Source organism: Psammomys obesus, unplaced genomic scaffold (genome assembly GCF_907164565.1).
Source record: "Psammomys obesus unplaced genomic scaffold, mPsaObe1.curated_primary_1811, whole genome shotgun sequence".
NCBI classification, from domain to species: domain Eukaryota; kingdom Metazoa; phylum Chordata; class Mammalia; order Rodentia; family Muridae; genus Psammomys; species Psammomys obesus.
Genome location: NW_026596039.1, coordinates 19,669,615 through 19,688,474, shown reverse-complemented (window position 1 = coordinate 19,688,474; position 18,860 = coordinate 19,669,615). Strand labels below are relative to the sequence as shown.

The following is an 18,860-nucleotide window of genomic DNA, read 5'->3' as shown; positions in this document are numbered from 1 at the left end:
CTCGGGATCTTCCTGTATATGGGTGGGGAAGCAGGAGGCAGAGGACAGGTGCTGGGCTTTCAGTGACTTCCTGTAGTGCCTCCAGCCGGCAGAACAGACACAGGCAATGAGACAATAAATTGTGTCCACGCAAGCCTTCCATATGGGCAACCCAGTTAGTAAGGATATGAAAGGCGGAGGCTGATTGTGTTTTGATTTCATAGCTGGGGAATCCGGGGGATTGGTAGCATTCAAGTTTGAGGTCAGACTCCAAGTTCCACCTTGGAGCTCCTGACTGCAAGTTGGTTTGTGTAATGACTAAAGATGCTTTCTATCCAGAATAGACCTGAAGAGAAAGGCAAGCAATGCTGGGGGCAGAGAACATGACTCTGCAGCTGAGAGGTGCCATCTTCTCAGACCCATTCAACAGCAACTCCCACCAGCCACCAGGAAGCTGCTGGGGTAGGGGGGTGGGGTGGGGTGGGGCACTGGGGGAGTGAGCTTGGTCTAAAGAAAATCAGGATAGGAGGGAAAAGGGACATGTAGAAGACAGAGAAAGGGGTATGACAAGGTGTCAGTTATTCTGTTTTCTTTTTCCTTTTTTTTCACAATTTATTCACCCTCCCTCAACTCCTCCCAGTTCCACCCTCCCTCCCTCTTTCCCCATCCCCTCTCTCTAGTCCTCTGAAAGGCAGAGTTCTCCTCCTTTGCCATCTGAAGTCTCCTCAGGACTGCCTGGATCCTCTTCCTCAGTGGCCTGGCAAGGCCGCATCACCAGTGGCAAGTGATCAAAGAGCAGGCAGCCGGGTTCATGACAGAGGCAGCCCCTGCTGTCCTCACTCAGAGATCCACATGGAGACTGAGCTGCCAGTCAGCTACATCTGAGCAGGGGGTCTAGGTCCTCTCCATGCATGGTATTCCCTTGGTGCATCACTCTCTGCAGGACCCCCTAGGCTCAAATTTTTTAGCTTTGTTGGTCTCTTTGTGGGGCTCCTGTCCCCTCCATGTTTTTCTATCCCCACTTCCCTCTTCCTCCATGAGACTCCCTGCCCTCTGCCCAAAGTTCGGCTGTGAGTCTCAGCATCTGCTTTGATCCCCTGTTGGGTGGAGCCTTTCAGAGAACCCTCTATAGAAGGTTCCCATCCTGTTTCCTCTCTAAATTAAACATATCCTATTTAATGTATGTCCTATATCCCTCTGTTTGTTTTCTTCCAAGACAGCATCTCACTGTGTAACCCTGGCTATCCTAGAACTGTGCAGACTAGGCAACCTCAAACCCACAGAGACCTGCCTGCCTCTGCCTCCTGGGCCCTGGGATTAAAGGCACTGGCCACTGCACCACGCGGTGTCATTTATTCCTATTCCACTAAATTATTCAGTCAGCTGGTTCTCAAGCCAGCAGCCTTCCTTTGGTCAAGATCATGCTCTCAGTATACAGGTAAATAAAATAGAGGGCTGGGAGCTGGGACAATGGACGGTGTTGGCTGTGCAAGCATGGCGACCTGAGTTTGGACCTCTAGCATTCTTGTAAAAAGCCAGGCACAGCTGTAGGCAACTGTAACTCCAGTGCTGTGGACAGAGACAAGTGGGTAACTGGAACCAGCTCACTGACCTGCCAGTAGAGCTAGGTTGAGCAAGAAACCCTGTTTCAAAAAATAAGGTGGAGACTCAGACACTCACACCAGGAGCCACTCAGCCCTGTAAGTAGACTCACAAAAATCCACTCCTCGCCTCCAGACCAGACTTGCAATCATATAAATCATGTCAAATTGGAAAGTCCTCGCTAAACCTGAGGCTCCGACTGTAGTTATTACTGCACTCTGGTACTGATCTGGTAAATAACAGCCAGAGAGATGGAGAAGGGACTTGTGGACCACCACTTCCAGGCAGGCCGCCCTGGCTAGCCCAAGCCACCTGATCCCTTTAACTCAGACTCCAGTACATAATCTGTATGCACAGAAGTTTGGGGGGTGACCAGTATAGTTACTGTGTGTGTTCCAGGGTCATTGTGATGAGGGTTCTAGAGCCTTGTGACATGCATCCAGCTGAAATTGTTCAAGCATGGAAAACCTAGGAAGGTCCAGTTCCTTCGGGGAATGCAATTCATCTCCTAAAAGGAAGATCCCCTTCCCTAGCTCTCTAAGCACCCCTAGGGCTTCCCGGGGACAGCTGGACACCGGCAACTCCAAAGAGTTAGCTAGAGGAAACATGACCACCCTTTCTCCAGAAAGTAGCCTCTCTGTGAAGCGCTCCGCCACCTTCATCCTGGTATGTTCTTTGGTTTGAGATAAGGTCTCACTGTGATGCCCAGGCTGGCCTTGAACTTGGAATCCTTGGGCCTCAGCCTTTTGAGTGCAGGGATTACAAGTTCATGCCACCATCCCTGACTGACACATGTTGTCCATCAGTTCCGGGTGCCTCTCTCCTCTGGTTTACCTTGGGACTCTCTGTCCCTGCTGAACGGGAAGGCTGGACAAGGAAGGTGGAGCACGGCCAGTTCACCTTCAACACCAAACACAGGGCGGACACCTCCACCCGTTTTTACTTTATTGGGAGATCTCAGAGCCCAGTACGGCTTCCTCCTCAGCTGTGTCACGCTAAACTTGGAGCTGCTCCGACACTGGGGCGCTCTCTTTGGTGCTTTTGCCAACAATTTTGGTACGTTGCCACCAGGTGGCAGTAGTGCTTCTGTTACTAGTTCCTAGGCCCAGTTAATAACCTAGTCCTTAGTCCACCCGCACCATGAAAATTTTCCACGCACGATTTTTCAAAATAATTACTAATTACGATGGTCATAACCAATCTCAAGACCCATTTGTCATGCGATTAACATAATGATACATAAAAATGCAAAGTGAGCACCTGAGGTTTAAATGTTACGCTTTTATCGCAGATGATCACCAAGCTTTGAATATTCTTTTCTGCATTTCTTCCATTCTCCAAACTTAGGGAAGGCTAATAATAATAATGATGAATAAGTTCCCATACAGCAGCTGGTGCGTACAAATGATGTTGTAGATGCTCTGTTTATAGTCATTCCTTCTCATCCCAGCCCTCTGAGATGGGATGTGATGGAGCTATTATCATTTGATGAGTGAGGAAATGGATCTTGGAGCCTTTGCATCCTGACAGTCAGACCTGTTCTCCAGACCCAGACAGTGAGCTGACAAGTCCTTCTCATCATTTTGTGAACTCCCAAGTGTGGAGCTGATTGCCAGTGTTGGGGAGGCCTGACTTAAGCAAGGGCAGACGGGTGTCCTGGTTCCCTGGACCTTCTAGTGCCCTGTGTCTCAGTGTTGGCCCAGGGCATAAGGCACGTGTGAGTGATTAAAGAGCGGTGTTCAGGCTGAACACTAAGACACTTTTCTTGCAAACATGGGGACAGGAGTTCAGATCCCATGTGAAATGCTGGGTGGCTGTGGTGGTTCCCCTGTAATTCCAACCTCAGAAGGCAGAGGCGGGAGTCCCCAGAGCAAGCTGATGAGGGGAACGAGCCGCATCAGTGAGCTCTAGGTTTGACTGAGAAACCCTGACTCACTGAATAAAGTTGAACGGGCAATCAAAGATGAGCCTCAGCATGGCAACCTCAGGCCTCCACATGTACTCATACATACGTGCCCACATTCGTGCAAACATACACGCATACATGCGTGTGCATCCATACACACACACTCTCTCTCATACACACACACAGCAATAACGACAACAGCAATAAAGGGAGCTCTACAGCGCAGTGAAACTGCCCCGCCCGCAGACAGTGGCTCTGCTGCTACTTTTAGTGTCAAGTGTTTTTCCACTTCCGGACACTTGGCTCCTTACTCCGTCTGTGAGCCACAGCCTCCATCGCCCAGGAAACTCGTCACAAACGCGTCTCCGTAGGCTGGTCCCCGAACTTCCTGAACCAGAAGACCCTCAAGTGATTTGGATTCGGACTTAATTTAGAGTTGTGTGTCCACACATTCTGGTATTAAGAGAAAGAGGGGGGCACGCCCGCTCAGCTCCTGGGCTCTGCCCATGAGCACATCTCTCTGCAGTGTGGCATTTCAAGACCTTTCTCTTGAGCAGGTACCCTGGGGAGAGCGATCTTGCGCTCATGCCTCAGCCTCGCTCTTGGCTGCTGTTTTAGAAATGCTCTGTGGGCACTGTGATTACAGCTCACACACAGTGTGTGGCAGACGAGCGTGTGCACACGGGCACACACTTCTCCTCACCCGAATACCCTGCGACAGGCTGCTTTACGTTTTCAGGGAAGACAAAATAGAGCACATGAATTGTTTAATTTGTGCCTACCTTATGCCTTTCCATTACCAAAGCAGCACAATTCTAGAAAAACATAAAGTACATTTAAAAAGGAAAAAGAAATATTTATACTCCCCAACCCCAACCTTCAAAAACAATCGCTTTTTTTTTTTTTTTTTTTTGGAGACTGGGTCTTATGCGTCCCAGGTTGGCCTTGAACTCACTCTATAGCTGAGAATAACCTTGAACTTTGGTCCTTCTGCCTCCATGGGAGGGTGTAGGCACACCAGCTATATGGCGCTGGGGATCAGGCCTGGAGCGTCCTGTGTGCCAGGCAAGCATTCGAGCACCTGAGCCACCTTCCGACCGTCACCCACTACCGGTTTTATTTTCTTTACATTTTATGTGTATGACTGTTTCGCCTGCATGTATGTCTGCGCATCACACGTACCTTGTGTCCAAGGAGGGCAGAAGAGGACATCAGGTACCCCAGAACTGGAGTTAGAGCTGGTTGTGAGCTGCCATGTGGGTGCTGGGAATCGAACCTGGGCCCTCAGGAAGAGCAGCCAGTGCTCTTAACTGCTGGGCCATCTCTCTAGCCTCACTGTTGTGGAGGGTGTTTTCTTCAGTATCTTTTCTTATTTATTTACTTACTTATTTGTTGTTGCTGTTGAGGCAGGGTCTCACTGTGTAGCTTCTTGGAGCTCACTATACACACCATGGTATCTTCAGACTCAGAGATTCGCCTGCCTCTGCCTCCCAGGCCTGGGGTGGAGTCGCAGGCGTGTGCCACTATGTCCTCGCTGCAGTCTTTTTTCTGAGACTCTTTGGTCCATTTGAGTTTATGACGTGGTACAGCTTTTACGCAGTAGTTCTGTGTACACTCATGCGGCTGGACTAGAGGGCGCAGCGTGTAGCTGGGCCATGCTCCCGTCACATCACAGGCTACACGGAGAGATGGTGCTGGCGCACAGAGAGTGCCAGGTATCAATCTGTGCATTCTGCTCTTTTCTGTCGACATTTGTGTATTTGTTTCAGATTATTGCTTATGCCTCATAGACATGTGTTTCTAGGCCTCACAGTGTTCCACATATATACATACATACACACACACACACACACACACACACACACACACACATATGGTTTACTTAATTATTCCCTTATTGCAGAGCATTCAGAGTACTACATTTTTCACTTGGTTTAAGATATGTACGGTGTCCATCGTGGATTTTCGTTTTACACTTATTTTCAGCAATTTCCTCAGGATAGAGTATTCTAGACTTGAGTTTTGACCCCTCAGAAAGTCCAGAGCCTAGCGTTTGCAAATCAGCTCACAATAAAAGGAAAACCCAAAGCCTCTAGCACAGAACTAATCTGGTTGTCCTCAACAGACAAAGAGAAACCCCCCAATTGACAAGTCTGAATGGGACAGCTTCTTCGATGAGAATGGTCACTTAGCCAAGTCACGAGACTTCATCTGTGTTAACATCCTGGAAAGGGTACGCTTCCCAGGCTACCCTCAGCTTTGCCCTGGCACTAGGGGGTGGCACCTATGGCAGGGGTCGGGTATGGTATTGGGCAAAGCCCTCTGAGCAGGCATCTTCAGAGTTCATGATCTCCCGTGCCAGGGTCTACACCCCTTCGTGAGGACGGAAGCCTGGAAGTTCCTCACAGGCTACTACTCATGGCAGAGTTCCCGAGATGAGCGGCTCATGGTGGACAGCAACAGGAGGTAGAACTTTCCAGAACCTCTTTCAGTGGGGAGTAGTGGGGGCTTCCGGTGGCAGTAGGTGGTGGGGTGGTGGAGTACCCTCTCAGCCTGGAGATTCAGGTTTCTTCTTCATCTGGTGTCTTTACTCCGAGAAGATCCCTGACGCTTCCTGCAAAGGGCTCACACACAGTGTAACCAGGTTTAAGCGGGCACCTCCTCTCCAGTTCCCTTGACCACATAAGCAGCTGTAGGCAGAGGCCTGTCCCGAAATTTCCCTTACCGCCTTGCTCCGCCTCACCCCTCCCTGCGCAGCCTACCTGTGAAGGGCCCTAGGAATTTTCTTTTCTGGGCCCAATCCCCTCTCCTGCCAACTGCTACCCCAAAACCCCATAGCCAAACTGGCTCCTGAGTCTAGGCTCCACCTCTCTGCCCTGTCCACATCTAGTTTCCGGTGCCTAGTATGGGCTACTCATGCCCTCAGGTTAAACAAGTCCTACAAGCATGTCTACTGACATTTCAAATAGCAGCATGTCCTTTCTTAATCCTGCTCCCTCATCCCAGGACCTTCCATCTGACCACAGCAGCTGCCGAGAGACTGTCTCAGAGTCAGTTATCATTGCTGCTATGAAACAACATGCCCCAAAGCAAGTTTGGGAGGAGAGGGCTTGTTTCACAGCTTACAGCTTCACATTGGAATCCATCACTGAGGGAAGTCAGGGCGGGAACCTGGAGGCAGGAACTGATGCAGAGGCCGTGAAGGAGTGCTGTTTACTGGCTTGGTCCTCACATCTTGCTCAACCTGCTTTCTTTATAGCACTCAGGACCAGCTGAGAGGTGGCATCAACCACACTAACCTAGGCCCTCCACATCAATCATTAATCAAGAAAATGCACGACAGGCTTCCCCACAGGCTAATCTGGTCCCTTCCTCTAAAATGACTCTGGCTTGTGTCACGCTGATATAAAACTGACTGGCACAGGGGCACTCTCTTTCATCTGTGCCTGAGCTGGCTATTCTTTTGTACACCCTCTGCTCTTGGGTCACTCTTTCTCCCTCCACCCACAACGGTCTCCCTACTGTCTGTCTCCTGAAATCCCGCCCTTGGGCCAGTAGGATTGCCCAGGTTATAAAGGACTTGCCACCAAACCTGATAATCTTAGTTCAGTCTCATGGCGGATGGAGAGAGCAGACTCTCACAAATTGTCCTCTGACCTCCATGAGTATGTGGCACATCCATGTTGAATAGACCACATACACACACACACACACACACACACACACACACACACACTGAATAAATAAATACAAAGCTCTATGCTTGTTTCAAGGCCAGAATCAATCAAGGCATTTCCTCCAGCATGCCCTGGTTGACTGGAGGATCTTTGTAGGACAGTAGTTCACAAGCTTTGAACCTGGAACAGTCTTAGGTTTGGGAGAGAATTCAGTTCTGAGTGGTTATAATGAGCTAATTCTAGAAGCAGGCATGTCATCACACTAAGAGAAAGAACAGCTAGGGTTTATGTTGGTGGGATGCCCCCCAAAGCCAGAGGCTTCTGACTTTAATCTTCTGTGACCCTGAGGCTTGACTTGCTGAGCCTGGGGCATGCCGCTGGGGCAGACAAGTCCTCCAGGCACCTTGTCTGTGGCTCACTGAAGGCCTCGCCTGTCTGTGTGAGGCCTCTAGGTAGGCCAGCTCTGAGTGGCCCCACAGTGGATTGCTTCCTTCTCAGAGGTGTTCTTCCAAGGCTGCCTGCCTAAGCCTGGGGGCCTGGAGCAGACGCCGGGCTCAGCGCTAAGGTGGCTCCCAGCCAGGGTATGGAAAAGACAGCTCCACCAGGGACCAGCAGAGAATAGTCCAGGACAGTAAGGATGTGTCAGACCAGGTACCAAGGCCAGGAAACAAGCCTTGTGTGTGTTAGCACACATGACTGCTGAGACAAAGAGCCATGAACAAGCAAAGAGCCACAAATAGGGTGGTTGACAATGACAGACTTTTTTTTTCCTCTGGCATCCTGGAGGCAGAAGACGAGGTTGTGTGCTGGCCTCCCGGGAAGGCTCTGAGAGACAGAAGGTTCTTCTCACACCTCCCACGGAAGCTTCCTCAGCTTGAGGCTACATCCATTCACTCCCTGCTTCAGTGGACACAAGTCCTCCCACCTCTGTGTGCATGTGTGTGTGTGTGTGTGTGTGTGTGTGTGTGTGTGTGTGTGCGTGCGCGTGCACGTGTGTTATGAAGACAGTTGTCATTTAATTAGGGTTCCTCTGGAAAATCCAGAATGATCTCATCTTGAGATACTCAATCACACTGGAAAAGAGCCCTTTCTATAAATAAGACCATGTTACAGGTTCTAGGGGCCGCTTCTAGGGCAGGATCACCCTTAGAGGTCCCCAGTCAGTTCCTGAGCCGACTAATCAAACTGCAGCGCTCAGCATAAGACTGTTCCTCCAAGTCAGGGGCTGCCAGGATTGCCCCCACTCTGCCGATGAGGAAACTGAGGCCTAGAGAGGGAGGGTGACATCCTTCTGCAGGTTGGCAGGTGGTGGCTCCAGGGTTTGGGTTCCGGTCAAACACAGAGCCCAGCCCATGTTAATTGTCTCCACACTGTGCCAGCTGCATGTTGGGGAATGCTCGCTCAAGGCCACTCATGCTGAGACGGGCAGTGGGGACCAGGTGGGCAAGTCCACCCTACTCCCCTTGAGCTCATCAGCAGCTGCTGCTCTGAACTGTCCCCTCTTGGAAGGGGAAGGCTGCCTCACTCAGCCCCAATGCTGTTCTCGCAGGAGGAACTATCAAGCCTTGTGCCAGATGTATGAGAAAATCCAGCCCCTACTGGAAAACCTGCATGGGAACTTCACAGAGACTCGGAACAACATTGGTGAGCAGAGGGAGAGGAGGGCCGAGCAGGCAGCTTTCCGGTCTTCCCCTGGTGGTTTCAAGGCACAGGCGACTCCTGGGGCTTGGCAATTGTCTTGACTTTGGCCCGGAACTTTTCCTAGGCAAACCTGGGTCAAGCTGCCCACCCATGCCCACAGGTATCCCTAGACGTGTTTCCCTGCCACGTGTTATGCCTGTTGCTTTGTCTTTTCCTCCCATCCCTTGAGTTTGAACTAGATTAGATTTGAGCTCGATGGGCAGGGCCTTCCTTGACAGAGGGATGGCCTGGTCAAAGATTTGGAGGTGAGAAGAAGCCCAGACCCACAGGGTATGATAAGAGATTGGGCCTGGTGGGGATGACATGCCTTTTTGTAGACCCCTGCTCGTATTTTTTTAAGGATGGGAGATGAATTTATCCATGCTTTCTATGCTGGAGATGACTGAGTGCCACCTCCTGTCCCTTGCTCTACTCTAGCGTATGACCTCCAGAGGCTCTGTGACAAAGACGCCCTGGGCAACGTGCTGGTGGACAAGAAGAAACTGGAGAAGAACTTGTTGCTGAGTTATGTCTGCAACACAAAGGCTGGTGAGCTGAGCGTGGAGCTTCGGCCCCCTGTGGCCTCCCTGCTGGATCCTGGCCCAGCGCCTACCAGCTCTTCCTCACCTGTGCCCTTCCCCGCAGAGTACCAGCGAGGCTTCCATGAGATGATGATGCTTTTCCAGCTGATGGTGGAGCATGACCATGAGACCTTCTGGCTCTTCCAGTTCTTTCTACAGAAAACAGTAAGGACAAAGAGGGGTTCAAATCTCCCGTTCCTCACCACCAAGCCCAAGGCACCAACAGCCTCAGACACTTCCTCCCCAAACACCCTGTAGGTCAGGGCATGGGTGGTAGAGGCCTTTAGAGCTCAGGAGGGCTGTTCAGAGTCCCAATCCCATCAGGCTCCATGGTGGTCGCCTTTCATCCCTTAAACACAAATCTCCCTTCTGATCCCTTGTAGCTCCCCAGGCCTCCAGAATAAAGTCCAGTCGCCTTTGTCAGGCCTCCAAGGCTGCCTCTCTGTTCCTGCCTCCCCCTGCTGCCCTCCCCTGACCTATAGTCCGGACACCCCAGAGGATTCGGTAGTACCTGGGTGCAGGCTCAGAGCATTGCCATCTGGGAAGCGTTGTTGCCTTCTGGAAGCTTCCCACACCCGTTCCTTTCTTTGCACCCCTTCAATAATGTGCTTGCTGAACTTTCCTTCTTGGCTCTGACCTAGCCATCAGGGTCACTGCCACAAGCAGGACATCTTTGCAGCTCCACCCACCCCCACACGCACATGAATACATGGTTGCCCAGAGATGCACACATGTGCAAACAATAGGGGTGCGCGCGTGCGTGTGTGTGTGTGTGTGCGCGCACACACACACACACACACACACACACACAGAAGAGAATGGCTCAGACACATGGCCTCTCAGAGTTGGCACTGGGAGGTGAACTTTGTTCCATGGTGCCCTCAAGCTGAACTGAGGAGCACTGTTTCCTGTTCCCGTCTTGTTACAGGAGCACAGTTGTGTCATCAACGTCGGGGTAGGCAAGAACCTGGACATGCTCAACAGCCTGATCGCTTTACTGGACCCTGAATTTTCTGAACACCTCAGTGAGTGGTTCACAGTCCCTGCTGCTTCCCACACCAGGAGGCAGACTGTGGGAGGGCCGGGGCTCAGCCAGGCAGACACCTCTGGAGGGGAAGGACCAATGTGGAGGAGCCTGGGCCTATGGTGTTGAGCGTCTGCTACAAACAGACTCCACAGCTTGTTGGGAGAGCAGCAGCTGGAATGTTCATGTCTCTCACGTCTCCCAAGCTCTGTGGTGCGGCCTTCCCTGTGTGGTTGCTTAAGCGCCTGCCTCTCTCCCCACAGAAGGGAAGGGCTCAGGAGCCGTGCAGTCCCTCTTCCCCTGGTTCTGCCTTTGCTTCCAACATGCCTTCAAATCCTTCGATGATGTCTGGAGGCTCTGGGAGGTGAGACTTGTGCAGCCGGGGACGCTTTAGGTGGACAGAGCCCCTCCTTCGTCGAGTTTTCCTGCCTCCTTTTCTTTCTAGCTTTGGAGGATGCTCTGTGATTTGGGCTTTAATTAGGTCAGCAACCCTACCCCCGCCTTACTGGAGAATGCCAGAGCATCTGTCCATCAAGTATGATGCCAGACTCCACTGGCCTTCCACAGGGCAGTTGGCACAGAGGCACCCGCTGCTGTTCAGCCACGCTGTCCCTGCCCTCTGCTGTCCTGCACTGCCCCTTCTTAGCCCTTCCTTCCTCTAGAATGCTGGCTTCTCTTAGAAATGGCTTTCCCCCACGGCAGGCCCCAAGGACACCTGGAGTGTTCCAACCCCAGTTCCCAGGGCCACCAGCGGATGACTCCCCCTTAGGAACAGACTCACGACCTGTTGCTGGCCTGCCTCACAGCTGTTCTCAGCGAGAGGGTCCAGCTGACTGCCAGTCTGGCATGTACTGTCCCACAATGCAGCCCCCACCTGGCTCACCTTTTAATCCTGGATTGCCAGTCTCCATGCCCAAATCTAACACAGCACCCCTGCCCTATGTTTTGGGGAAGCCCTGGGTTACCCTCAAAATCTAGTTTTTTCCATATCCTGTCTGGAGTGTTTGGTTTATGGTAGGTTGTTACTCTGAGTGTACTGGTCCCAGGCCACAGGGTTGAGGCTTGCTGGCTGCCCACAGGTCATGCTGACGGGGAAGCCGTGCAGGAACTTCCAGGTGCTGGTGGCCTACAGCATGCTACAGATGGTGCGTGAGCAAGCGCTGCTGGAGAGCATGAGTGGAGATGCCATCCTCCTGGTGAGCGTGCCCCTGACCTGATTCCCCTCCAGCTCCCAGCCTGATCCCTGTACCCATTTCACAGAAGGACGCAGGCCCATGGTGTTCTGGCTTATGGCCATTTTGCCTCCAGAGGGGAACAAGTGAGGAGAGCTGAAGTATGGCACTCCACGCTGATGGTTTTTAACAGAATAGCTTCAAAGGCCGTGCAACAGCGACAGAGCCTACACATGCTTCCTCACAGAAGCACGTGCGGAAACTGAGGCCTTGAATGGTCTAACCATTAAACTCTACTGCCTCGAAGATAACCCTTGGCCATGTAGCAAAAAGGCCTATGGTTTTTAGATGTACTTAAAATTCAGCTGACGTACTGGGAAAAAATTAGGTGGTACTCCAACGATAAACCAAGTCTCCCTTCGGAATTCGAGCCATGCAGAAGCAGCCCAGGGCTTCCTTATCCCCCATGTGAAGGCTATATTTATCATACCCCCAAAGCATGCAAATTTGTAGGTACTTAGGTAGTTTGTGGAAACATCAGGTGCGTCCCAGTAACCACTGTGAGCAGGAGCTTTCTTACCTTTGTTCTGCCTGTGCCCAAAGGCACAAGAATAGACACACAAACAGACACAGGCACACACATGCTCACACTTATCCACACACCATGCACATGTGTCTTCTTCCTAGGCCTGCAACAACCTCATTGACCTTGATGCTGATGAGCTGATCTCTGCCGCCTGCATGGTTTACGCTGAGCTCATACAAAAAGAGGTAAGTTACCCAGGGATTTGCCCTCCTCCTTCTCCATCCTCTTCGCTTCCTTCTCCTCTCTTCCTCCTCCAAGAAGCCAGCCCTGGTTTCTACGCCCAGCCTGTAGCAGTCACACTTGGCTTCAGAGACACTCTGTGCCATGCTCCCTCCCACCAGCTTGCAGAAGTTGTTCTGCATGGTCCTGTCACTACTGACACCCTCACGGGAAGTCTGATTCCTGGGCTCACAGCCTTCATCTCACATTCCCTGTGTCTTTCCCGAGGGGTCCAAGTACAGACCATGACTTCCCCCACTCCCCCTCACCGGGACTCAGGAGAATGTCATTGGCCAGACTGGAGAGAGAACAAAATCTGATAGTGTCTGTCCACATCACATCTTCCTGACTCTCCCCACCCCAGGCTCCTCAGGCATTAATGGATTTCTTGCTCTGAGAACGACACAATGGACACATGCCCTCAGTGGATGAAGGCAAGTCTTCAGCCACGGGGTCAGGACCAAGTCGAATGAGTCCTGGCATGAGGCTATAGGTAATACAGCATCATGTAAAAACCCTTCAGCGTTTGGTTGGTGGTGGACATGTCTCCTCTGACCTTGGAGTGCGTGACGGTTGAGATCATACAGTAAGTGGTCAGTCCACTGTGAGGGTGCCCTGGGACAGGACAGTGTGGGACAGCCACTCTCCCGACTGGTGGGTCTTCAGAGGGGCACACACCTGAAAGTAAATGGGGAGGGTAAGACCAGACACTTCTCACAGACAAGAGTAAACATACAGGGACCGCACCTGGGACTCAAGTTTGAAGGGGAGATGAGCTCTGGCCTTTGCATGTGTCCCTGCTGTCCCCTTCCTCTCAACACAGTCATCACATTCTTTCCCACACCCAGCCTTCCCACTGTCTGTGGAAGAACCAACCCCTCCTGGTCTCAAAGTCCACCTCATAACTGCACCTTTATTCCTCCTCCAAATGTCTCCTTGATCTGGGCTGGGATTCCAGCTTTCCTCATAGACTCCCGAGACCGCAGTCTAAACCCTTGCCCAGGAAACTATTCTCCCCTGGGGTAAAAGGCACAGGTCTCCTACCATGCCATGGCCCCCAAGTTCCACACCCAGCCTACCAGGGCTCTGAGAGCCTTTATGTCAGTAGGCACGGAGAAAGGGATGGACCTACAGAGGAGCTGGGGTTGGCTGGGTGCCTCAGTGTTGTACATCAGCACACTTGAATGTGTGCACACTCATGCACGGATACACACTCGCATGAGCACGTGTGTGCACACACACACAGGCACACACACAAGCACACAACTTCCAGGTGCTAATTTTTCCAGGAAGGCCACTGAGTCCATTGGTCTTGCGGCAGAATCTGGCCTCTGGGTAAGGGACAACCATCCTTCTCACTCTCCACTCCACAGACCCTCTTTTCTGCTCTCAAAATGTCAGTCTCAGAAAACATCTTTCAGAAGGTATTGAGCCTCTGTATTTTCTGGTTTTTCCTCTCAGGTGACATTCTCCCCAAAACGGCCAGCTCTGAGTCTCTTAGCTGTTGTTTTTGATGGCGATAGAGATACTGAATAATGGGACTCTGGCTTGCCAGTAGGGCTTTCTTTGCACAGTTAGAAGAAAACATTTGCTGGCAGCAAAGCATCAGGATAAATTCATATGCTGTGTCCCCTTAGCTCTATGTTCTCAAGACAAGACAATGTAGATTAGAGTTCTTGCATAAAATCCAGTTCTCCAAGAAGAAGAAACTATGTTTTTTATTTTCCCAAATAACCATCCTGAGTAAACATTTTCCTGAGCAAACATTGGCATGGGAGCAGCTTCATACTCTTTGATGGTGCTTTGGCCTGGTGGCATAAGTTAACTCATTACTTTTGGTTGGAATAAATGCACAATACTACACAGCTCAAGAATAATAATAATTTAAAGAAATTTTAAGACTGGACTCCCAACCTGTTCTTCTTTCTTAATACTTAGTTTTAGTTTGAATTATGTGTGTATGTATGTAAGTGTCTCTGTGTTGGTATCTTTATGTGAGTACAAGTGCCTGAGGAGGCCAAAAGAGGGCATCAGATCCTCTCTGGAGTTGGGGCTGGAGTTACAGGCAAGTGTGAGCAACCCAACATGGGTGCCGGGAGCTAGACACAAAGTCCTCTGGAAGTGTGGGATGCACTCCCTCTCTCCTACCCCACAAACCCATTTTAAAAGTCACTGCAGAAGTTAGCAAAATGGCTCAGACGGTAAAGACACTTACCTTCAAGACTGACAACTTGAGTTTGATCCCTGGGACTCATGGGGTGGAAAGATACAACTGAATCCCAATAGCTCCTTGCCACATATATGCTGTGGTATGGGTACATTCGTTCTATATGTACACGCACAATAAATAAAAATAAATAAATAAATATGAAAAGAAATCACTGGAGCTTATTGTTACAATTTCCCCTTGGCTGAAGCTGGGATGGCAGTCTCAGAGCCTGTCTTGCTATGAACCTCCTTGAATTTCACATTCTTCCTTGCAGTCTCTCTGGCCTACTGGAGAACAGATTTGAAATCTCTGTGGAGTCTTAAAGATGAGGTGGTTCAAGCCTGGACACTGACCAATCCAGACAAAGCCTAAAATTAGGGGCAGGACGTGAGCTCGGAGCCCCCACTCATCTGCCACACTTCCAGGGGGTCATCAGGCCTCAGCTGAGACATTCCTCTTTTTCTTGTTGTATATTACCTGAGCCGAGTCTCTGCACATTCAATTGACTCTACCACCCAGTGGGCTTTTTCTGCTCGGGTCTAGACATAGAACTATGGAAAAGTCCTAGAGTCATCAAACCCAAAGTCTGCATCGCTAAAGGGCCTGTATTTGGTATAAAAGGTTATTTCAGTACATACTGAGTACTATCTTGATGTGTTCAGAATTCAACAAAATATCTCAGCCCAAGTCATGCATAAACAAAAATGCTTGCCTCTTACCCTACAAGCTGGGTATTCCTGATGAACAAGCCTGCTTCCATCTTGGGCTTGAAAGCCATCTTTTGGTAAAGCAAAATCCTGTTTATGATTAAATCTGTGTCTCAAGGACTGGGTTATGCTCCACTTGTAGCCTTAACTACACATGGTTCTGGACTGCCTGTTTCAGGAATGGCAACCATGTCTTTGTTTCAAAAGTTATGACCATCTTGCAAGTCTACGTTTGTTTCAAAAGGTTATTCTAACCACCTGTTGTCATGACTACCTTGTTATGACCACCTTGTTACATTTGGCTTCTATAATCCCACTTATTTGCCTGCCAAATCCCTAATTTGGAAACCCTCTACTCCTGAGCTATAAAAGCCCTTATCTTCCCTATGTCCAAGGCTGACTTGAACCCTCTTAAGGGGAGGCACCCTGTGTACAGACAGGAATGAAAAGGCTTGCTTTAATTAATTTGGCCATAATTTGGGTGGGGGGGTCTCTCTCCTTGCATCTTTGAGATTAACAGCTCCAGCACAAGATGCTGTGGTGTGTTCCTTCTCCACAAATGGCAAAGGAGATAAGAGGAGCTTCCTTCAAACTCTGTGTAGCTGTTTGTTTTTGTTGTTTAAGACAGTGTCTTATGGAGCCCAGGCTGACCTGGGACTGCTTAGGTAGCTTAGGATGACCTTGAACTTTTACTCCTCCAGCCTCATCAGTGCTGGGATGACAGGCGTGGGCCACCAAGCCTGGTTTATGCAGTGCTGAGAATCAAACACAGGGCCTCATGGATGCTAGGAAAACATTCCACCAATGAGCTAACTCCCAGTTCATCTTTTCATTAGGGTGCTAACCCCATTCGTAAGAGTGGAGTCCTTAAGACAATGTCAATCATTTCCCTGGACCTACCTCCACATGATTCCTAAATTCCACTAACGGAACCTCGGGGACACCAACACGAATGATAGTAGGTGTTGATTGGAAGTTGCGCACTGTCCAAGTTTCAACTGTTTGGATGGAAGACGCACAAACACCGTTCCCATGGCACTTAGGGCTGAGTGGCGACCAGGTAACACTACAATGATTCCTGGGGCTGCTTCTGGTTTACCTCAAAGGTCTGCTATCCTCCCTCAACAGATCTGGTCCTCTTCAGGGCCATCTCTCATCTCAAAGACCACCTTTCATTCAGCAATGAAGGACGCACAAGTAGGCTGAGATGCTGACGAGCCAAGTTGTTAAGGGGTGTGCAGGAGGCTTCGTCCATTTTTTCCTTTTCCTTCTCTAAGCCAGTTATTTCCCCAGTTAATTTGGGGGAAGGCCCCAGGTAGCCACACCACTATATCAAGTTCTGGCTCTCTGGACATTCCTTCTTCAGGATGGGAAGGGAGGAACTGTGTGGGTGTTGGGGGTGGGCCTAGGCTGGGCTGGAGCTCCACTGTTCCTAAGAAATCAGTCTTCAAGGGAGTGAGCAGAAGTCCTGAAGGGGTTGGGAGTATACACATGGAATCCTATGCAGCAAACCCCGGGGCCCAAGAATAGGTGGATATGCATGACCAGGTGGAGAGCCTATGGGGAGAGGACATCCTCCACCCACCATGAGCTCTCCTGAGTGAGCACACTGTTATTCTCTTCTGGCAGCTCTCGAGCTTCCTCTGCTCTCCACCAAGAGCACTCCCCAGGGTCATTCTAGAAATAAGCATTCCAAATTTTTTTCTGAACTACCACATAAAAGAATCTCTTGAGGGTGGGGAATTAATAAGTTCCCAAGTCTTAAAGACCTGACCCTCACCTGCAGTGATATGCAAATTGTACCCAAACACCCACAGTGCAGTATTCAGAGGCTGTGAGTAAATAGATGCAAATGTATGCAACAATTATGCAAATAAGGGCAGCCCCAGATTAATGGCCCCCATCCTTCAACCAGGCAGCAGCTGTCTCTCTAGGGATAAGCATGGTGACAGGGCTGAATGGACTCCTGTTAGAGGCATCCTGAGGAAGGGTCAGCTCTCAGGTCAAGAGGGGAGATTGTTCAGACACCTGGCTTGCTGATCCTTTGCTCTGAAAGTCTGGGTGTGTTTATCATCCTGGCAGGATGTTTTCTGATTTTTGTCCTGGTCTTGAGTCTCAGGGTTTTTTATTTTTATTTTTGTTTTTAACTTTCTATTGATTCTTTGTGAATTTTACATTATGCACCCAGTCCCACTCATCTCCCCTTTCCGCCATATCTGCCCTCCACCCTTGCAACCTCCTCCTGCAAAGAGAACAAAAAATAAAAAAACAAACCTCTCTGTGGAAGCTGCAGCACGTCACAGTGTGTCAGTGTTGCCCAAACAGCGACTTACAAATGCTCCTTGCAGTGAGTCATGGCTCTGGCTGAGGCCTCTGCATTCTACTGTGCTATCAGTACGGGACCCTCACCGGGACTCCTGTCAGATATCCTGTTGTTGCCCTGTGTCCTGGAGATCCTGACGCTTTGGTTCTGCCCCTTCCCGTACTCCAGCAGTTCATAGACAGGACAGATGTTGGGTGGGCCAACTCACAGCCCTGGATCTGGGCCTGTGAAGTAGCTGAGTTGGTCAGCCCCATCAGCTCCCCGGCACAGGGCATCACCAGGACCCGCTCTCCAGCTTTGCCTAAGCAAGGGGTGGGGCCAGCCCTCCTGCTCTGGAGTCCTGGGGTCAGCTCCTCTTATACCCATGCCATTAGGACCAGCTGTTCTTCACTGCTTAGGCTAGGTGCAACCTCCCTACCCCATGCTTTCCTGAGTGCTGCAGCCAGTGAGGGGCAGGGCCAGCTCTGTGCAGCCCCGTCAACATGGCCCCAGGCTCAGCTAAGCCCAGGAATGTTTACGTGGCCTTTACTGATAATCTGGGCCATGGCCATCAACACAGACCCCTGCAGCTGCAGGGCCATGAACCCAGACATGGCCCTCAGTGGCAGCACAGGCCAGAGCATCACCATGGCCTCAGGTGGCAGCACAGGCTACTCACATCAGGCTGTTCCTTACCACCTTGGTCTCGAGTTCCACCTCCCTTCATAAGCTCAACCCATGCTGCTGCTCTTTCTCCCACATCTCCACCCCATACTTGCTCATTGCAGTGTCATCTGTGCTGCCTATACCGCATGGTGGCAAGGGGGGGCGCCCTCTGGGTGTCTTCAGCCCTGCCTGGGGCACACGGCAGTGGAGCAGGGGCTTGAGTCTCAGTTTTAATACTAGACACTGTTGTGTAACACTATTCTGAACAAACCTACTCACTCACCCCAGATAGGAAACTGATGACACACCAAAATAAAAATACCGCAAAAGTTCAATTAGTGTTCCTAGAGAGGCATGAAAAAATGTCTACTTACCCTAGACAAGGAACTGAGGACAGACCAAAGTAAGGATATCACCAAAGTTCATTCGGTGAACCAATGAGTCTAATTGGGAGTTACTTACAAAAGCATGGTGGATGAGGGCTTGCTTACAGGAGCAGAAATAACTCAAAGACAGCTGTATCACTAAAGTCCACCCAGCATGGGTGAAG

The 18,860-nt window shown here is 50.5% G+C and overlaps 1 protein-coding gene across 1 annotated transcript; it reads left to right on the top strand.

Moving 5' to 3' along the window:
• The first annotated feature begins 2,187 nt into the window (after nt 1-2,187).
• Nucleotides 2,188-18,531, top strand: Tbc1d21 (TBC1 domain family member 21). The gene is made up of 11 exons (XM_055622077.1): nt 2,188-2,247; nt 5,613-5,720; nt 5,850-5,953; nt 8,714-8,808; nt 9,283-9,393; nt 9,490-9,590; nt 10,354-10,450; nt 10,713-10,813; nt 11,529-11,645; nt 12,309-12,392; nt 18,433-18,531. The coding sequence occupies exons 1-11, from the start codon at nt 2,188-2,190 to the stop codon at nt 18,529-18,531; spliced, it is 1,077 nt and encodes a 358-aa protein (XP_055478052.1).
• The last annotated feature ends 329 nt before the right edge of the window (nt 18,532-18,860 follow it).

Coding starts and splice junctions, on each gene's coding strand:
- Tbc1d21 (XM_055622077.1), top strand. CDS start 2,188: ATGACCACCCTTTCTCCAGAAAGTAGCCTCTCTGTGAAGCGCTCCGCC. Junction 10,451..10,712: donor TGAATTTTCTGAACACCTCA/GTGAGTGGTTCA, acceptor CTCTCCCCACAG/AAGGGAAGGGCTCAGGAGCC. Junction 10,814..11,528: donor ATGTCTGGAGGCTCTGGGAG/GTGAGACTTGTG, acceptor GGCTGCCCACAG/GTCATGCTGACGGGGAAGCC.